This window comes from Daphnia carinata, chromosome 5 (genome assembly GCF_022539665.2).
Source record: "Daphnia carinata strain CSIRO-1 chromosome 5, CSIRO_AGI_Dcar_HiC_V3, whole genome shotgun sequence".
Lineage (NCBI taxonomy): Eukaryota > Metazoa > Arthropoda > Branchiopoda > Diplostraca > Daphniidae > Daphnia > Daphnia carinata.
This window is the reverse complement of record NC_081335.1, coordinates 8,169,829-8,187,706: the sequence shown is the minus strand read 5'-3', so window position 1 is coordinate 8,187,706 and position 17,878 is coordinate 8,169,829. Positions and strand designations below refer to the sequence as shown.

At 39.2% G+C, this 17,878-nt stretch overlaps 2 protein-coding genes, 1 long non-coding RNA gene and 5 other non-coding genes across 9 annotated transcripts; 2 read left to right on the top strand and 6 right to left on the bottom strand.

The window, feature by feature from the left end:
• Nucleotides 1–169: 169 nt before the first annotated feature.
• Nucleotides 170–251, bottom strand: Trnas-cga (transfer RNA serine (anticodon CGA)). Its single transcript has one exon. It is a non-coding gene; the product is annotated as a tRNA-Ser (tRNA).
• Nucleotides 252–522: 271 nt separating this feature from the next.
• On the bottom strand, nt 523–604 carry Trnas-aga (transfer RNA serine (anticodon AGA)). The gene has a single exon. It is a non-coding gene; the product is annotated as a tRNA-Ser (tRNA).
• A 449-nt stretch (nt 605–1,053) lies between these two features.
• On the bottom strand, nt 1,054–1,135 carry Trnas-aga (transfer RNA serine (anticodon AGA)). The gene has a single exon. It is a non-coding gene; the product is annotated as a tRNA-Ser (tRNA).
• Nucleotides 1,136–1,216: 81 nt separating this feature from the next.
• Trnas-cga (transfer RNA serine (anticodon CGA)) lies at nt 1,217–1,298 on the bottom strand. Its single transcript has one exon. It is a non-coding gene; the product is annotated as a tRNA-Ser (tRNA).
• Nucleotides 1,299–2,029: 731 nt separating this feature from the next.
• Trnas-cga (transfer RNA serine (anticodon CGA)) lies at nt 2,030–2,111 on the bottom strand. The gene has a single exon. It is a non-coding gene; the product is annotated as a tRNA-Ser (tRNA).
• Nucleotides 2,112–2,697: 586 nt separating this feature from the next.
• On the bottom strand, nt 2,698–7,423 carry LOC130702777 (LIM and SH3 domain protein 1-like). 2 transcript variants are annotated; one of them, XM_057524390.2, is made up of 9 exons: nt 7,239–7,419; nt 6,291–6,385; nt 5,974–6,058; nt 5,799–5,899; nt 5,636–5,736; nt 4,487–4,795; nt 3,752–4,191; nt 3,392–3,684; nt 2,698–3,302 (listed from the first exon to the last, which is right to left on the bottom strand). In XM_057524390.2, exons 1-8 carry the CDS (start codon nt 7,305–7,307, stop codon nt 3,508–3,510), a joined length of 1,377 nt encoding a protein of 458 aa, XP_057380373.1. In that variant the 5' UTR covers nt 7,308–7,419; the 3' UTR covers nt 2,698–3,302; nt 3,392–3,507. The 2 variants fall into 2 exon arrangements, with proteins under 2 accessions (XP_057380373.1, XP_057380374.1); XM_057524391.2 differs by lacking the exon at nt 4,487–4,795 and having other exon boundaries at nt 7,239–7,423.
• On the top strand, nt 6,718–7,001 carry LOC130702800 (uncharacterized). Its single transcript, XR_009004432.2, has 2 exons — nt 6,718–6,848; nt 6,914–7,001. It is a non-coding gene; the product is annotated as an uncharacterized LOC130702800 (long non-coding RNA).
• Nucleotides 7,424–10,455: 3,032 nt separating the features above from the next.
• On the top strand, nt 10,456–17,399 carry LOC130702792 (protein mesh-like). Its single transcript, XM_057524411.2, is given in 22 exon segments — nt 10,456–10,725; nt 11,682–11,947; nt 12,020–12,210; nt 12,294–12,468; nt 12,529–12,666; nt 12,735–12,903; nt 12,971–13,231; nt 13,297–13,490; nt 13,699–13,841; nt 13,914–14,195; nt 14,266–14,398; nt 14,453–14,600; nt 14,668–14,856; nt 14,921–15,058; nt 15,132–15,268; nt 15,336–15,468; nt 15,531–15,666; nt 15,745–15,849; nt 15,920–15,969; nt 16,046–16,228; nt 16,490–16,656; nt 16,658–17,399. Coding segments are annotated over 22 exon segments (3,906 nt in total). The 5' UTR covers nt 10,456–10,595; the 3' UTR covers nt 17,096–17,399.
• The last annotated feature ends 479 nt before the right edge of the window (nt 17,400–17,878 follow it).

The following is a 17,878-nucleotide window of genomic DNA, read 5'->3' as shown; positions in this document are numbered from 1 at the left end:
AAAGTCGGGCTTCAAATTTTGAATACCACTAGATAGTTAGACAGGCCCTTTATACATTTCCTAAAATAAATGGTTCATCGGAAAACTGTAGTTTTCTACGGAAAAGTTGATCTCATGGTTTTTAGAACAACCAACTGACGAAAATAAAATTAATTTAAAAAAAAGTTTGCGCAGTTGGTAGGACTCGAACCTACGCTCCCAGAGGGAATCTGATTTCGAGTCAGACGCCTTAACCACTCGGCCACAACTGCACACTTACTTTGAGCGTTCTAGAAAGTTACATTTTATTTTCGTGTACATTAGTATAAAGATTTTTGCGTTGTCTACCTATCAGACAACATTTGTGCCAAAAGAAGTTGATGTGGTTGTTATAACAATATATAATATATATATAATACAAAAATACATTTCAATTTGGTTTTAAAAAACCTAACTTGATGGGAAGTTGGTTAAAAGCAATGGTAGAAACTTTAAGTGCAGCAAATTAATTTGAAAACCAACCAAGATAAATAAATGCAATGACGCAGATGGTAGGATTCGGACCTACGCTCCCAGAGTGAAAATGATTTCTAATCAGTCGCCTTAACCACTCGGCCACATCTGCATATTCAACGTATTCGGTTTGAAATGAGTTCAAGTTTTTGCAAGGAAAAATTTTAAGCCCGACTGATAAATAAGCCCAACTAATAAATAAGCCCGACTTTTCGATTATTAAGTTGGGCTTATTTCGTCGGGATTAAAAATTTCCCTGCAAAAACGGAGACTCATTGGAATTGGTTGAATATCACTCGATATACTCAAATTTGAATGCTGATTTCGGAAAAATTGCTATTTTTTCATTTAGTTAATCGTTTTTTTGGAGGGGAGGGAGTAAAACGGATTGCAATACATTTAACTTACAACTACAAATCGGCCAATACACTAGTGCTACGCTGGCTGATGGCAATGGAAATTTACAACCTATTATAGTACTATACTAATCCAGGTAAAGATAAAGCCTATCCATAATTGGTGGTTTTAGAATAATTAAACTTTTGGAAACTAATACATGGACGCAGATGGTAGGATTCGAACCTACGCTCCCAGAGGGAAACTGATTTCTAGTCAGTCGCCTTAACCACTCGGCCACATCTGCATGAATACCTTACACACCTGAATTCTAGAATTCAGCAATACACCCCATTCAAAATATATTTGCAAGTTTCAAAAACAAGATCGCAGATGGTAGGATTCGAACCTACGCTCCCAAAGGGAAACTGATTTCGAGTCAGTCGCCTTAACCACTCGGCCACATCTGCACATAACTCGTAATTATGTACAAAACAAAGTAATTTAAAAACATAATTTATATATAAATAATTTTAAATAAAAACAGTTTATTTCTGTTCGTTTGGGAAATTTCACATGAAGCTGATAACCTCTTTCAATTAAAATACTACCAATGCGCTAGCGCAAAACAAACGCTAGAATAGGGCTGTACTATGCACACCTTTATTACATTTGTTTGCTTTCAATACGTGTTATCTGGGCCTCCAAAGACTGTAGAATCCTTATCATCGCAGGCTTAAAAACGCATGAACTGAAGAGTAAAGATTTTAAAGATATAGCGATGAAAATATAAACAAACGGGCTGACAACGCGGTAATAAAATGCGATTTTATGAAGCTAAACTTTCGATTATTCATCCTAGCCATTGTAAAACAATAAGATTTGGGTTCTTCCTTGAATATCTTTTTGTTGTTCTTTCATTTGGAATATGACAGCTAGATTAAGAGCAACAGATAGATTTTTGTGCATTCAAAAAAAGGTAGATTCCGGACATGACATAGTAGTGGGACACATAACGGACTTTTATATGTACGCAAGGTGCACAAGGCATAGCTTAAGGCATCCTGAATACCATTCCATGTTTTTCTCACAATAATATGCGGGATTCCGGCCAAATATATTTGCAGTTGGAAACAATAAAAAATTAAATATTTTTCCTTAGCAACATTCATCAGCTTCTCTTTAAAAAATAAAAAAGTTTCGCAGTTGGTAGGATTCGAACCTACGCTCCCAGAGGGAATCTGATTTCGAGTCAGACGCCTTAACCACTCGGCCACAACTGCACATTACATTTTAACATAAATAATGAAGACAAACGACTACCTATAAAAACTGTTACTTAAAAAATATACTTGCCACTTAGAAGTTTAACCTTTTTATAATACGCGCTTCAGTTACGTGTTTCATTTTCTCTTGCTCGGAGATTTAGGAAGCAGGATTTTTAGTAAGTTTTCCTAAGTATTTGAATTACCTTTCTTTTAAGTTGGAAGCTGTTTTCTACAGGCTAATCATATCGACATTGCATCGAATTATGACGGTACTATGATGGGTGTCACAAATTGCGTCGCCAGCATCTGTGGATTTCTGGCACCCTATGTTGTCAATCTGATAGTAATGGAATCGGTACAGCATTGCAAACTAAAATTTAACTTTTGGTTGAAAATATTTTGTTTACTTACATGTGTTTGGCCTCTTCGACAACCAAGGGCTCCATTGATAAATGGCAAACAGTTTTCTTCCTCTCAGCAGGCATTTACGTTTTGACAAATTTGTTTTATGTCATTTTTGGTACTGGTGTAGAGCAGCCATGGAACAAACTCAATTTGAAAAATAGCGTAAAATTAATCAAAATAATGAATGAAAAACGAGTTAGGTTAATATACGTTCTTTATTTTCAAGGCACTCCGGAAAACTGAAAGAGAAACATAAGATACCTCTCTTCGCTATCCCTTCAAATTAGATATCTGTTTTCCCTATCCCTTCAAAACTGTCAGCCAAAAAATTACATTCGGACTCATCAATAGGAAGCTAAAGAACGAAACTCTCAAGCAATGAATGGTGAAGACAAAAAGTAAGTAGAAAAAAAAAAACTGCGATTGATTATACAAACCTTGAGTGACCATTAACTAGTGATAGGTTAACAAGAGATAAGTTTGATCTGGTACCAACATGTATAAAGGGGAGGGAGAAGGCAAAAAAATGTTGTCACGTTCTTGCACCCGACCATAGCTTAGTGGCTAAGGCTAATATTAAAAATAAAAGGGGAGAGAAGGCACATATTTATGCAAGTTGATGAGAAACATCACGAAGAACACGGAATACCGAAAGCAAGCCTTGGAAAAACAACCCCGCCGTCCTGTGTTCAGATGTTTAAGGGCAAGTGACGTAGCTGCCATTTTTTTTTAGTGAAATATAATAATCTGAAGACCAAGACTAAATATCACCAGGCATCGGATATGTTAGCTGCGGGAATTCTGTTGAAATAGAAAAAAACAAAAATTATTATTAAATTTTATTATTGACAATGAAAATATAAAAAATGAAAAACATAAACAAAACAAACCGAAATTTGAATGTGTTGCGTGCAGGAAGGACGATGGTTTCTAGGGTTTTCGACACAAGGAGGAAAGAAGACAGAGATCCAAAGGATCAGGGGTAAGGGCAAAAAGAACGAAAACATTAGTTGATAGGTTCGATGTAGTTTGCCGGTACCATTCCCGATCGGCCGGTCCTTAGAACAGTGCCCATCATCCAGCCCTCATCAATCGATTTGCAGTCCACAATGACATCACCGTCGCGGAACGAAACCTCGTCATCGTCGTCGGCATCATAGTCATACATAGCTCGGTACGACCGCTGAATTATGAAACAAGGCACATTTTAAAATTAAATTCAATATTAAAAATGATGATAAGAATATTACTCCTGAGCTACGGGGCTGTGTATTGGCAGCCTGATGGTAACCGGATGAAATTCCAGCCGACCCCGGATAGCCACTCTGTTGCGTCGCAGTTTGTTGATGCCGTAAAGCCTGTTGCTGCATTGCCTGTTGCTGTTGCATTGCCTGTTGTTGCTGCATTGCTTGCTGTTGTTGCATTGCTTGCTGTTGCTGCATCGCCTGTTGTTGTTGCATTGCTTGTTGTTGTTGCTGCACGTGAAGAGCATGCTGCCTCTGTTGTTGCTGGTAGTACTGTTGAAGTTTTTGTTGCTGTGTTTGTTGTTGTTGTTGCTGCTGCTGTTGTTGCACGTACTGGGTTGCTTGCTGCGTTGATCCTCTATAGCCCTGACTCTGTTGTCCATGATTCTCGTTGATGGGATCGTAGTCGTTGATCGAACCGATACGGCGCCCTTGCGGCTGGTTCGCTAGAACACAAAATTCGAATGTTAGAACAGCCAGTTAAGCTATTAAATTTAACGTTTCTAAGATTTGTGATTCACATAACGTATTGGACAATATCAATGGACTAGCGGATAGAATCTTTAAATAAAACCAAAATTGGGCCTGGCTTCCCTCATCAAAGCAAACATTAAAACGAAGCTTTACGGTTAAATCTCAGTACTTACAATCACAAGAAACAAAAATTAACTCAGCAAAGAACAAAAAGAAGCAAAAGAAGTTAAAGAAGAAAAAAACAGAACAAAAGCACAAAGGTTTTACCCAACATGTTTGGTTGTGAACAATAGACGACAGTGGAGCTAGTTGCCGAACGCGTACTTTGAGAAACCTCTGAAGTGGTAGCGCCGGTGCGGGTAGAAGCCATCGTCTTCATTTCCGCCTGCCTATGATGGGTTTGAAGGTGATGATTGTCTTGATGTTGATTTAACTGCGGTTGATATTTAGAGTGATGTTGTTGTTGATACTGCTGCTGCTGCTGTTGATGATGTGTAGGTGATGGTAGAGAAATGGGTACGCTTCTTTGATGCTGTGGTATGACTTCAACTATAGGGTCAGGTTGCACATCTTCCACTACAATCAGGCGACAAACACGAAAAAGAAAAACGTAACATGAATACATAACAACACGGCAACACACATGAGCTGGTTTTTGCAAACGAGGACTTCAGTTTCCCCTTTCACTACAACACAAACAAACACGCCCCAAACATCCAACTCTACGCTATCTAAAATAAATTCTTCACAAATAAACACATCCACGCTCGCGCTAACAGAAAATGATATGCTGAAAACCACTGGTAGGAAGGAAATCGTTGAGCAAAGTGGTTAAATTTCTATTGATTAATAATCTATTTTGGGTAACGTGCGACACGTAATCAACGTTCATCAGGCAGTTAATGCAAGGCACCGCACGACAGGCCGAAATGTTCGACCTTAGCTCCGAAAAGTTAACGGAATGCAAATTAGTGGATGATTTTTTAATGGGAAGAGGAATCGTGTCAGTTCCTAGCACAGCGTCTTCCACGTACGAATGCCGCCTTTTCGAAAGGCGAGACGATAATTGGGGCTTAAGCAAATTCGAATCTGATCGACTTTTAATCACGTCTTGTAGGTGGATTTTTTTCGTCTCGTGAGGTCTCTTTTTCGACCAAACTTTGCCAGTTCGATACGATTTCAAAGGTGGCGCTGGCTTGACAATGAAAACATCAGGTATCGAAAGCGGGCGTATTAAAGTGAGACGTGAGCTGGAACTCTTCTTGGCACCGTCACTCAAATGCGTTACGCCAAGCATTTTTTGCATTTGCAATGCAAGTTCGCAACACGATGACGTCAACGCGTCTTTTCTGAGCGATGAACGGCTTTTTTGTCTCTTTCGCATACGTGAATTGAACGAGGTGTGATGGTAAATACCTGGGACCGAATTCTCGTGTCCATTGGCTTCATCGCCGGTTAATGTCCTTTTTTGTTCCATGGCAGCTTTCTTTTCCAGCTCTCCATGATACGATACGTTACTATTAAGAAATTCAAACTTCAACTTATGCAATCAATCGATTAATTTTCATTTTTTGCAAACCTTATAATTTTTGAATTCGCTTTAATTCGTAGAGTTTCCGGATCGTCAGCTACTTGGGTAAATTTACCCTTGGCCTTTTCGAAATCGGCATGATACTGAACCTGTTAAAACATTTTTTTAAAAGATTATATTCTTTTATTCATTTTCTAAATAAACATTGTCTATATTAATAAACCTGTGATTGCAATTTGGTATTCTCAGCAAGACGTCTCATTTCGGGTGTTTCAACTACAGTTGTTGCTTTTGCTTTGGGGATATGCCTATTATGATGCAAAATGATAGCAGTTAAACTTTACTCCAAATTACTCCTTAAAAAACACGTATATGGCATAAATCATAATTTTTCGTCTGCAATTGACCATATTTACATTTTATGACATATCGCTGCAAACCCAATGATTAAGGACTGTGTTAATGTTTTCTTTGAAACATGTTTACACGACATTTGTAATATAAATGAAATCAAGTTTTAAAAGTATACACGAAACTTACGCTTCACAGTAAGGCAGCTTGTTGTATCCCTTGTAAGTTTTCATGTTGAGAGCCATACCGCATGTTTGACATTTAAAACACGTCTTGTGCCATAACTAGAAAAAGAAATTTCAAAAAAATTAGATTATAATATTATTGGAAGTTGGAAAAAATGTAACTTTAAAAGTACGTGACGAGAGTGGAAATAGAATAAATTTTTAGTCCCGAATCTAAACTCAGTAAACAATCATATCGGTACGTTTGGATCATAAAGAATAGGAGCTCATTCTCTACATTTAACGAATCTTGCTTATCTTCGACTGGAAAACAAAGCCAAACCATATTTTTTTTAAGTGTACGTCAAACGTGATAATGGAAAACCTACGTACTTAACGCGACAATTTTATCAATTGAAATTCACTTCTATTGACACGAACGGTAACAATTCCAAAGTTAAAACTCAACTTGGTTTTTGAACGGAAATATAATTATGCCAATATAAGGATACGTAACCGAACGCTTGTACTTATAAGGTATGATGCTGAAAGAAAATCTCCACATTGAGATGTCATGCAACAGGTTCGTTGGATATAATAGCGCTATTCGTTTTGTCTGAAAACAATATTCTTCGTTATGCTAATAAGGTCATGGAGATTGCCTCTCTTATGAGTCATTAAAAGTAAAAGCCAAAAAAGCTAGTGAAAAAGCTGCTTCGCCAAAGCCAAGGCAAAGGGGAAGAAAACAGTGAAAACCTAGTTGGGAAAAAAATGTTGAACGCCCGAGGTTGTCGCTCCTCTACAAGTAAGGAATGCTGTGGAAGTACGACTCTCCCTCTTGAAAATCATGACGGGCAGACCTGCGGCGTTTTGCATCAATCCCATACGTACACCACATCACATATACGAATCAACCTCTCTTTTTAACTTTCTTTTACATCTCTTTTTCGTAGAATTTCAGCACAATAGTTACCTTGTCCAGACATTTTAGCTCCTCCGTTGGGTACACTGCTTTATCACACCGTGAACAAGTTTTACTCATTTTTGTACAAACTCAACCAACTCTTCAAAAGCAAAACTTTGCCCACACACTTCCACTTCCAGTCCCCACCTAAAACTTATGCTATTCAACTGTTGAAGCTTGAGTGCTTACTGGGTACACAAAGCCTGTTACTAGTGAGATTTGGGTGGACCCATCCCGGTACGAAACTTTGAAATATTGCCACCAGATGGCAGCCTTGTCATAAAATTTCAAGGGAAACTAAGTTATTTTATTTTTTGTTTATTTATTTACAACATTGGATTAGTTCTTTCACATTTTTATTGTTTAATTCTGCATTGAAATACGTGTTCTGTGTGCAACAATTGTGTTAGATAGTGGCAATGGTGGTGGAGTTGAAAACATCGTAATGACGGAAGAAAATGAGAACTGCAAAGGATACGGGCATAAAAAATGCTATTTAGCAGTCAATGCCTTTTGCGCTATCTTCTGGCAAGGGAATGAACAAAGCCAACAAATATTATCTGCCGAATTTAAAGCTTCAGATCAGCTTATTACGGAAAACAGTACTACAGGTGATATTTTCACAAATTCAACAAAGTAGTCACAAGTAATTTAGGTGCCCTAGAAAAACTATCTAGGCTGCGTTAATCTAGTTAGCTTTTCGCTATGATACAACCATACGTTTAGCCAATAAAACCTCATTAAACGATCTGACGTTGCATTTTCCCCACGCATTGGACTCAACGTTTCGAAAGGCAGCATGTGCCTAATTCAGTTCCGAAAACTCCATTACTGAGCCATACAGAAACATTACTCACATTGTTGAATGTATTCTTATACTAGCTGAAACTGCCAAACTTCCCAACTTTGATAGGGATTCGGTTTGGATGTGCATTGTTGCCACGGAGAATAACGTGAACCAGCCGGCCATGAAGCGAGAAAAATGAAGGCCAATCAAAGCTGAGTCGTGGCTAACCACCTGGTATTTATTCACCGTATCCCTTGCCTCTATTTAAAATAATCCCGTGCTATTGTTATAAATGGCCGTTCTGCTTTCCTGTTCTCCCAGGCATTTTTACCGCTATGGATAGAACGTGGAAATGAAGAAATAGGAAGGCAATTAACCGTTTAGAATTGGCTGAAAAATTGGACAGTGAACGGCCTCAGTGCTACGACCGCCCATTTTTGTTTCTCTTTTGATCCCCATCGAAACGGATCGTCTGCTGGGGGTAATTGGCGGTTTAAGTATAGAAAATTGTTGCCTGTCAGTTCCTTTCTTGGATTTTTAACTAGCAATTTATAATTGAAGCAATAACAGTTGAGAAAGCTGTAGGAAGTATTTTGCATTTTTACTGATACATCTTTTCACTGGTTTTAAGATAAGATTTTCTCGACGTTTGAACAATCTTGAAAAGTTGTACACGTTTAGGCCAAGTCGCCTCGAATGTTTGGTATCAAATAAAATTAGATTTTAAAAAATTGCATGCTGCAATCAATTTCAAAGCAATTTCAGATTTGTATTCTAATTCTAGAAACTGTATCAAAGTGTATTTTTTTGGCTGAAACCTGTGACACCCTTGTTCCGCCTAAGGGCGTGAATGTACTAATCTTGGCAAACAGTTAACATTCTCCTGTTTCAAAACTGTATTCTACACGAAGCTATTAGCAGCTTCAACCCAACCTTGCACGATATATATATGGACCAAACCAAATTTAGAGTTATGATTCGGTTTCTGAAAAATGATTTATGAAGACATGTGCGAGATTTTTAATCAGCTGCCAACCTCCATCTTCATATCGCTGCCCTATTCTAGCAACCCACGTTTCGTTGCCTCTCTAATTAATAACTTTTTTTATTTTTAATGACTCACCTCCCGTGGATCTCTAATTAACTGCAAACACCCGTTTCGAGATACGATTGGTGAGATTTACCATTGAGAAAGCTGCAGCTTTTTATGTTCACTAAATTTAACTGACATTTGATTCAACCCAGGTGCAAGAAACAACAAAACAGGTAGACGCCATTGGCCTAACACACTGTTATACATCCACAGAGTCGAACTGCTGTCAAGATTTGCTTTACATCCATTGTTCGAATCAAAACATTGTTTTAATGTTTGTTCTGTCACAAGAGATTCACTTGCAATGTCATTCCAATTGGCAAAACACAGTAAACTTCTGGATTTCACTTCTGGCCACGGATTGCATTTTCTCCTGTAACGAACGTGGACGATACTGTCGTTGACAACGTCATCAAACTTTGTTTTATCTCTGTCTAATATTGCGTATGCGATAATTCCGGAAGTTTTTACATGCATTGCAATTGTTTGGTGACTACTAGGATAAGTAATTCGACAACAGGATATTTGCATGACGTATATATTTTACATTACGCAATCGCCCTGGTCACTTTTGGAATCGCTGCACGATAAGATGTTAATATAATTCTAAATTCCACGAATAGTGTGTAGGCGATTCTTTCGTGCACTGTATTTCCGTTCGCTATTTACTAATGCCTACGATTCTTGTTAATTTTATTTTATCACGTTATACGTGGAACTTTGTCTTAGCAATGTTAAACCAAAATAATAACATGTTTGTATTTCATGTTCATATGGGACTTGGGGACAGCGTAGTACTCATTAACTACCTCGTTTTTGGAAATCTTGATAGCGGACTTTTAAGACAATTCTCAATTGGCGGTGATGCATTTACTTTTTACACGTCTTGTCAAATGAAACATGAAATAGCATATTTCTTTAAGTTGAAAAATTTCACCAAAATAAAAAAAAATTGCTTAAACCGGCCAGGTGTAAACCAATACAGTTTTATGTATTATTTGTGCATCTTCTTTTACGTAGAGCTCTTATCTTGTTTCACGCCATCGCAATAGAAATCAGCACGTAAACGTTAAAAAAACCCAGGACAGCCAATACGTTTTCATAGTTGTTACTCTAGTATTGTTTTCATTCGACAAACTTAGCGTGGCGCATTCAACAATCGTTGCACGATCCCTGCTAGATTTCTCGTCGTTTAACAAAAACGAAATGAAGATAACGGAAGATTAAAAAAGGACAACAATGTGATAAGCAGACGTCAGTGATAACGATGCTCAACGGTCATTTTAAAACATATAGACGTTGCTGTTCCGCCACACACGCAAAACAACCGTTCTACACTTGACAAGTGAAACTCTGTTTTTTTTTTTTTTAAAAGTTTGTGCTGTGGGTGTGATTACTAATTACTTTTTCTCCGGGTAAATACTCCAACATTTTAAGAATAAGGTGAGGTGGTGAACAATTAGTAACTAAGCAGACGCTGCCGGTCATGATGGAACGCTTGAAGATTCTTGGTTTTGTGGCTTTGGCCGCATTCTTGGTGGCTGCAAATGCCCGCGAAGAGGAAGGCCCGTGTGAGGACGACGATTTTGATATCGAATCTGCAAAAATAAACTATGGTAAATCAATTTTCCATCTTTCCTACCCAAAACTGCATTAAGCCCTCTTATGTTGCATCCATAAAGGCCAATCTATTTTTGTCCTATTAGTCGCTATCTATAGTTTATCTGAGCATTGAAAACACTATACCCGTTTTGCTATAAGCTCTTAGGTGTAGGTTGTTGAGCAGAGCACGCATAGCCCATTTGAGGATCATGCAGCCTAATCAAAAGCTTCACAAAAATTTAATTTAAAGTTGTTCCAACGTTTCTCAAATTTCTTCACTCACATTGACCGCACCCAAAGCTCGGCGTCGTTAGATAACAACTCAAAATCGAGAACCAACCACATTATTTGTCTGTTTTGCGGGTGATATGGAATAATGACATATCGTAAAACGTAGGTGATGCTTGCGTCACTCCGTTTCCAGGTGAACATTCTCTATCCACAGCGGATGAAACAGGAATCTCGAAGTCGAAAAAATATAACAACGTCAAGGTGCAAGATATAGCAACCCACGACATTCACTTGATAAGAGTAGTGCCTTCTTTCATTGCGACATACAACAAGCAGGTTCTGTTCACTTGGGAATATAGGTGCTATCTAGAGAATAGTTGACTAAGTGTTTACTTAGCTCACCTGGTACGTTAGGCAACAAATCATACAATTGATACGGTTGTCATGGAAACACCTCATAATCTTTCTCTAGGTTGCCCAAAGGCCGAGCTTGTTGATTATTGGCTTTTTGATAAGCTAAATACGTACATCACCGTAAAAGCAAAGATCTACAAAACAAAGGAAAATTTATAAAAAGTTTGCGTGAATATAATAAATATGATGAAACGAAGGAGACACTTAAATTACCCGTTTCGATTGCAGCGAAACATGTCTAAATGTAACACATCTGTAATGCATAAAGAGAAAGTGACGTGTAGTTTTGCCTTTTTCTTAATTCTTTTTAATTGGATTTTTGAAGATCCCATGACATCCAGATTAGCTCCTTCTCGAGTTGAAAGGCAACTCCAATTAAATGACCCCGCCTACCAGCCTCGACAGTCATACGATTTGAAGAAAGAAGAATTGGATGAAATTAGAAAAGAGAAAATGTACCCGTTTTACGATAAAGACGCGTACGGGAAAAGTGGCGATCTCGTGAGGGAGATCAACGACAACAGCGCCCAAGTTCAGAAGCAACTTAATTTCTTGCTTCCTTTCTTTGGTTTCGGGTTTAATTACACATGGGTAAGTTGACCTCATTGCCACCTGCATGCAGTTCATCAAGTACTTAATGAATTATGACTTTGGCCGTACCAGCTTTCTATTCACGGTTTCCTCGGCTTCAGTGACTCCATGGGATCATCTCCTATGCCACCGCTACAGTTTCCAGTTCAAACCTGGCCCACAGATAACGATCCGTCGTTTATCAGTCCTTTCTACAGTCGCTGTCGTATTGGCAGAGTGAAGGAGAGCGATCAAGATAAGAGGACACCTGGTGTTTACTTTCGGTGGGCTAAAACCTGATAATATCGTTCAACTAAACTGAATTCGAAATGAATCAAGCAATTACATTACGCAATAAAATTTGTAGGTTAGAGCGTGATTTACCCGCTAGATTCGATGAAGCAGGTGTTAAAATGAGAGAGAGAATTAAGTGGGACATTCGGGAGGCCATTGTTGGATCCGAAAACTTTTTCCCGAAACACGCCATTATTGCCACCTGGAAAAATGTCAGCTTTGTTGGTGGATTTAACGCATTGGAAAACGTAAGTTAATGTTTTACTAAAATCTGAATGCATCATAAACCAAAAATTACCTGGTTATAGACAAACACCTTCCAAATCATCATTGTTACGGACGAAGTTCGTACCTACGCCATGTTTAATTACGCCCACCTTGGTTGGACTACGCATGCTGAAGCCGGAGGCGACACTAACACTGGCCAAGGAGGTGTCCCAGCTTTTGTAATCCTCGAAAAGCATTTTTCGTGCAAGTTGCCATATTTTACCAATAATTTTGTTAACTGAGGTAGGTCGGTTTCAACGCCGGAAATGGAACTAAAGCTTACGAATACAAACCTTACTCGCAAGACATGAGAATTCGCGACCTTACATACAAAGGGTACGCTAACCGAATCCCCGGACGCCATGTTTTCCGAATCGACGAACGTGTCATGAGTGGAAATTGCTTTGACGATGAAAGTACGTTGACATTCAAACTTGCTTATAGATAAACTTATCTGATGTTTCCTGTTTCTTTATCTTTTAGCTGTTTACACGTCCCAGCCTCTGGTTTTTGCTCCAGAAAGTGGCAATATGATGGGTGGTATGATGGTCAACGTGACTGGACCTTGTTTCAGCCCTGATCGCCGTATCATTTGCCGTTTTGATACGCAAGATGTCGTTGGAAAGTACATTGACCAAAATCGAGCCGTCTGCATCATGCCCAGGGTTTACGCCACTGGCTACGTCGACTTGACTATCTCCATCGATGGCGGCAACTTCAACTGGAAGGGACGTTTTTATGTTGGTAAGATGATCATCTTCAAACCTGCGTCAAATGGATATTAAAATTTATGTTTCTTCATTTTCAAGAATCTCCTACACAGGCACCTGAGATGGTTTGGTTCCAAACGGAAACTTTCCACGAGTTGAATCCACCTGAGCTCCGACTGCGTTGGGACAAGACTAACTTGACTGTCGATGAATCAGCCAAAGTCCGTATATCTGTGTGGGGCTACCGTGAAGATACAGTCATCCCGAAAATGGAATACATTGACATGTTGGCGGTAAATACCAAGCACCTTTTTAGCAAACTACATCTTAAAAAACATTAAAATTTGCCATGTTGTTATGTTGTAATAATATGTAGTAAAGCTGAGTCATGTAAATTTAACACTTCATCTTCCAACACTAGCTGGGGAATGTATGGGAACCCAATACTCTGGGCTTTCTTAACTGTGTACAATTGATTAATATGATATTTTGTGTTAATAGGATGGTGTAATCAACAATGGTGACATGAAAATTTATCCACTGGATTTTGCGAATCGTGACAACGGTCCTAACCTTCGGCAATATACGTTTGGTTTCGTTCAAATAAATTTGACTGTATATGACCCCAAAGTTGGCATGTCTCCGTAAGTACAATAATCTTCTATTTCATGCTAATATGAGATTTAATTAACTTTTTTTTTTTAAACTATGGATAGAATCCTATGGAGTCGCCCAATTCCGCTCGGTTGGTACTTCAGTCCTCAATGGAAACGATTCGATGGGGACAAATGGGCCCACGATCGTTGTACTAATTGGATTGAGTACGACCGGCAAATGCGACCATTCACCTACGAGTTACCTATTTGTCCCTGTATGATGCACCAAGCTGCGTCTGACAAAGGACGGTATGTCCCCGATTTTGAATGTGATCGCTTCGGCAATGCACAATGCTATTATCATCAAGGTGCCTCGATGTGTTACCGAACAGGGCTCTCCAGGTACAATTACAATGAGCACTTTGAATTTTCCTGTTCAATTTTAAACATTGGTTTTTTAACAATCCTAAAGTCGAGATGGTGCTGGCCAACAATGTTGTTACGACAAGGACGGCTTGCTCATGATGACGTCAGACAACAAATGGGGCGGAAATCCTGGACGATCCCACAATTTAGGCTTGATGCCTTGGAATGAGGCCGGCAAAGTATGAAGCTAAATGTTACATAAAAGAATATGTTATTTAATGAGTTTGATGAAGGTACCTAGTCTTTCCCATTGGCAAATGGACGTCACCCCGTTTTACACCTGTTGTCTTTGGCAAGATGAAACCAGCGAAGATTGTGAAGTTTATCGTTTCGAACGTCGTGCCTCGCAGGACTGCGTCGGCTATCAACCACCTGGCGCTGGTTTGTCCCATTGATAAATGTTTATAACTTAATAAATGCTTAATTTTCTATACTTGATCTCTAACAGCTGCCGTTTTCGGAGATCCTCATTTCTACACGTTTGACAACATGACATACACCTTCAATGGAAAAGGCGAATTTGTTCTTGTCCGAGCAGACACTGTCCGTCACAAGCTCGACGTCCAGGCCCGATTTGAAGCAATTCCCAACAACGTTTATGGTACAGCCCGTGCAACAGTCCTTACTGCAGTCGCAGGTACATAAAGAAATACCAAACTTTTTTGTATGAATGACATAATTAAAAACCTTTTAAATTGCAGCCCAAGAGAACACGTCTGTCGTCGTGGAAGTTCGAATTCGGCCCCCCTACGCTCAATGGCGGTATCGCTTAGACGTCATTGTCGATCAGCGTTACGTTTATTTTGACACTTTCAGTCGCCACGTCCAAAACTTCAAAGGTATTGCACATACTGCTGCCATCTAATGATCGTTATTGAAGCATATATGCTAATTGATTTACGATAATTTCAGGTGTGACGGTGTATACTCCTACGTCGATTTTGAACCAGAGTCATGTGGTCATCATGTTCCAGTCAGGTGCAGGTGTGGAAGTTGTTGAGAATAATCGTCACATGTCAGCCCGCGTATATCTGCCCCTCAGCTACATGGTAACATTTTAATAAACACACCTGTTGAAGCACTTATTGAATGATAAAAAAAAAAAACCTTATGCAGAATCAAACAAGAGGACTTTTCGGCAACTGGTCCACTGACCTTTACGATGATTTCACCTTACCAGACGGCACTCCCGGCCCATCGCTTGATATTAACAACTTGGAAAGTCTTCACAATTCCTTTGGAATGAAATGTAATTCAAATGTTTATTTTTTCAAAAATCGATACAAAATCATGTAAAAATCATATCTACAGGGGCGGTGGATGACAAATTCGACCCTTATAAAGGCAAGAGTTTGTTTTACCACGAAAATGGTCGTTCTTCAAACTTTTTCTACGATGCATCATTCCAGCCTATTTTCGACGTCCGACCCTTACTACCGGCCAATTAGTAAGTTCCAATTTATTTATTCTGCTTGACAAATTTTTCTAATAATTAGAATCTAAATTTCTTTTGTTAATTTTACAGTTCGAGTTTGAACTCGACTCAGATCGAGCAAACCTGTGGTAACTCTTACCAGTGTTACTATGATTACGCAGTGACTTTGAACCGCCAGTATGCTACTTACGCCAAGTGAGTTCACTTCATTTATATTTTACGAACTAAACAAAACGGAAGCATATGAAAACAATTTCCTTGTTAGATATTATTTGGATGAAATCGTCAACATCAAATCGAATAACTTGAAATACGGTATGGAAATTCATCAAATGCTTATCAGTTAACCAGCACTTTTGACTCAAGACTTACATTTCTTTCACTAAAACAGTGATTTCGTGTGGCGCCTTGCCAGCTCCTAAAAACGGCCGCAAGAGTACATTTGCTTACACCCCCGGTACTTTCGTCAAGTTCGATTGCGATCCTGGTTATGTTATGGTTGGAGAGGATCGGCGTTGGTGCTATGCATCTGCCGAGTGGAATTGGGCTCTTTGGGGAGACGCTCAATGCATACGTAAGTCGTTTTCAATTTTTTTTTATCATGTCATAGCTTTTCATCAGACAACCGTAAAATGCTCAGGTGCTCCCTCGTAAAACACAATTCGTTATTCCCAAGCGAATGAACATTACCCAGATAGATCAAACATTTAGGGCGCATGGGGTCACTACATTTGGGCTCAATAGCATAAGAACATTGGGAGGGAAAAGAAGGAGAAGGTATTATTGCCATGAGGATTTTCCTTAAGTCCAATCCTTTCCTACTGTGTGTGATTAGCTGAAAAGGAGTACGAAGCTACAAAAGCTGGAATCATCGCCGGCATTGTGTTGGCTGTGCTTGTTCCACTCATGATCCTCGCCTACTGCTGCTTCCGTCGACAGCGCCGTAATCACAAGAAAGGCTTAGAGAACAAGACTCTAAAAATGTTAACTACCTCACGCCATTCACTCATTGAACGACACTTCGGGCCACGGCCTCACCATTTCTGCCAAAGGCTCAGCACCTGCTCATGTCGAATCCGGTTGGAAGACGAAAGAAAGTAGCAGCACGAGTCCGTTTAGTTCGGGAATCGGCTCGATTCGATCATCGCCACCTGATGAAGAAAGGAAAACAAATGCAAGTACCGTTTCGACTTTCGATCGTGGCAGTAGCCTGAGCAGCACGTCCAGTGCCGTTAAAGTCAGTCCAACTGAAAGCTCGTCCAGCGGAAGCAACAGTAGCAGAAATCGGGAATCAGCGCCACCTAGCGTCGGTTCGAAAACCAATCATCAGCGCTATGACGGTGTTTATTATACGCACGAACCGATCAGAGGTGCCCCAGTAATAGAATTCGTTGACGACGACATGGATGTAGAAATCAATCATCGAAATACGGAAGTGTAAACAAAATACCAGTCGAATGCAAATCGCACGTAGTAAACTGAAGAACCCTCAACGGCAATTGATTAACGAACAACAGACATTTTTGTACAACATTAAGATACCATCGCTAGAAACGCTATTTTTTCCCCACATCCAAGGTAGAACGTTATCATTTTTTACACAAGTTCGACGCAAATGATGAATAACTTTATGAAAAAATTCGTGAAAGTCATTGAATTTCCATCAGCCGTTCGTTAAGTCTGTACTAACAACGTCTCATTTTCACCTTACGAATGGAAAAAATACATTGATCATCATTCAAGAACGCTAGTACCTTTCACATAACATAAGGAAAAGAAAACAAAGCAAATCCCCATCATTTTTTTTGGCAATGTGGAAGCAATGATTTTCTTTTCAATAAGTCTCTATTTTTTTTTAAACAAAAAAACAAACAAAAAAATGGGCAAAATTTCCATTAATTTAAACAAGAAACATTTTCGAATACATCAATAGCGGAAGCCGAGTACAACGCTTTGCAAGCGGGCATCATCATTGGATCTGTTTTGGCAGTGGCCGTACCCGTCGCCATCATCCTTTATTATGTTTGCCAATGTTTACGGGAGAGACGAGCCGAACGACACAACTTTGGATATGATAAGTAAATTCGTTAGTTTAAAACGCTCAAGTTTTTGTTTGTTTTTTTCTACAATCGGAAAATGTAATTACTTGCAGAAAACCACCGCGTAGTATTCCCAGCGCCACGGCCCAAAATGTAAGGATTTCCCCGCACTCGTCACCTTCGAT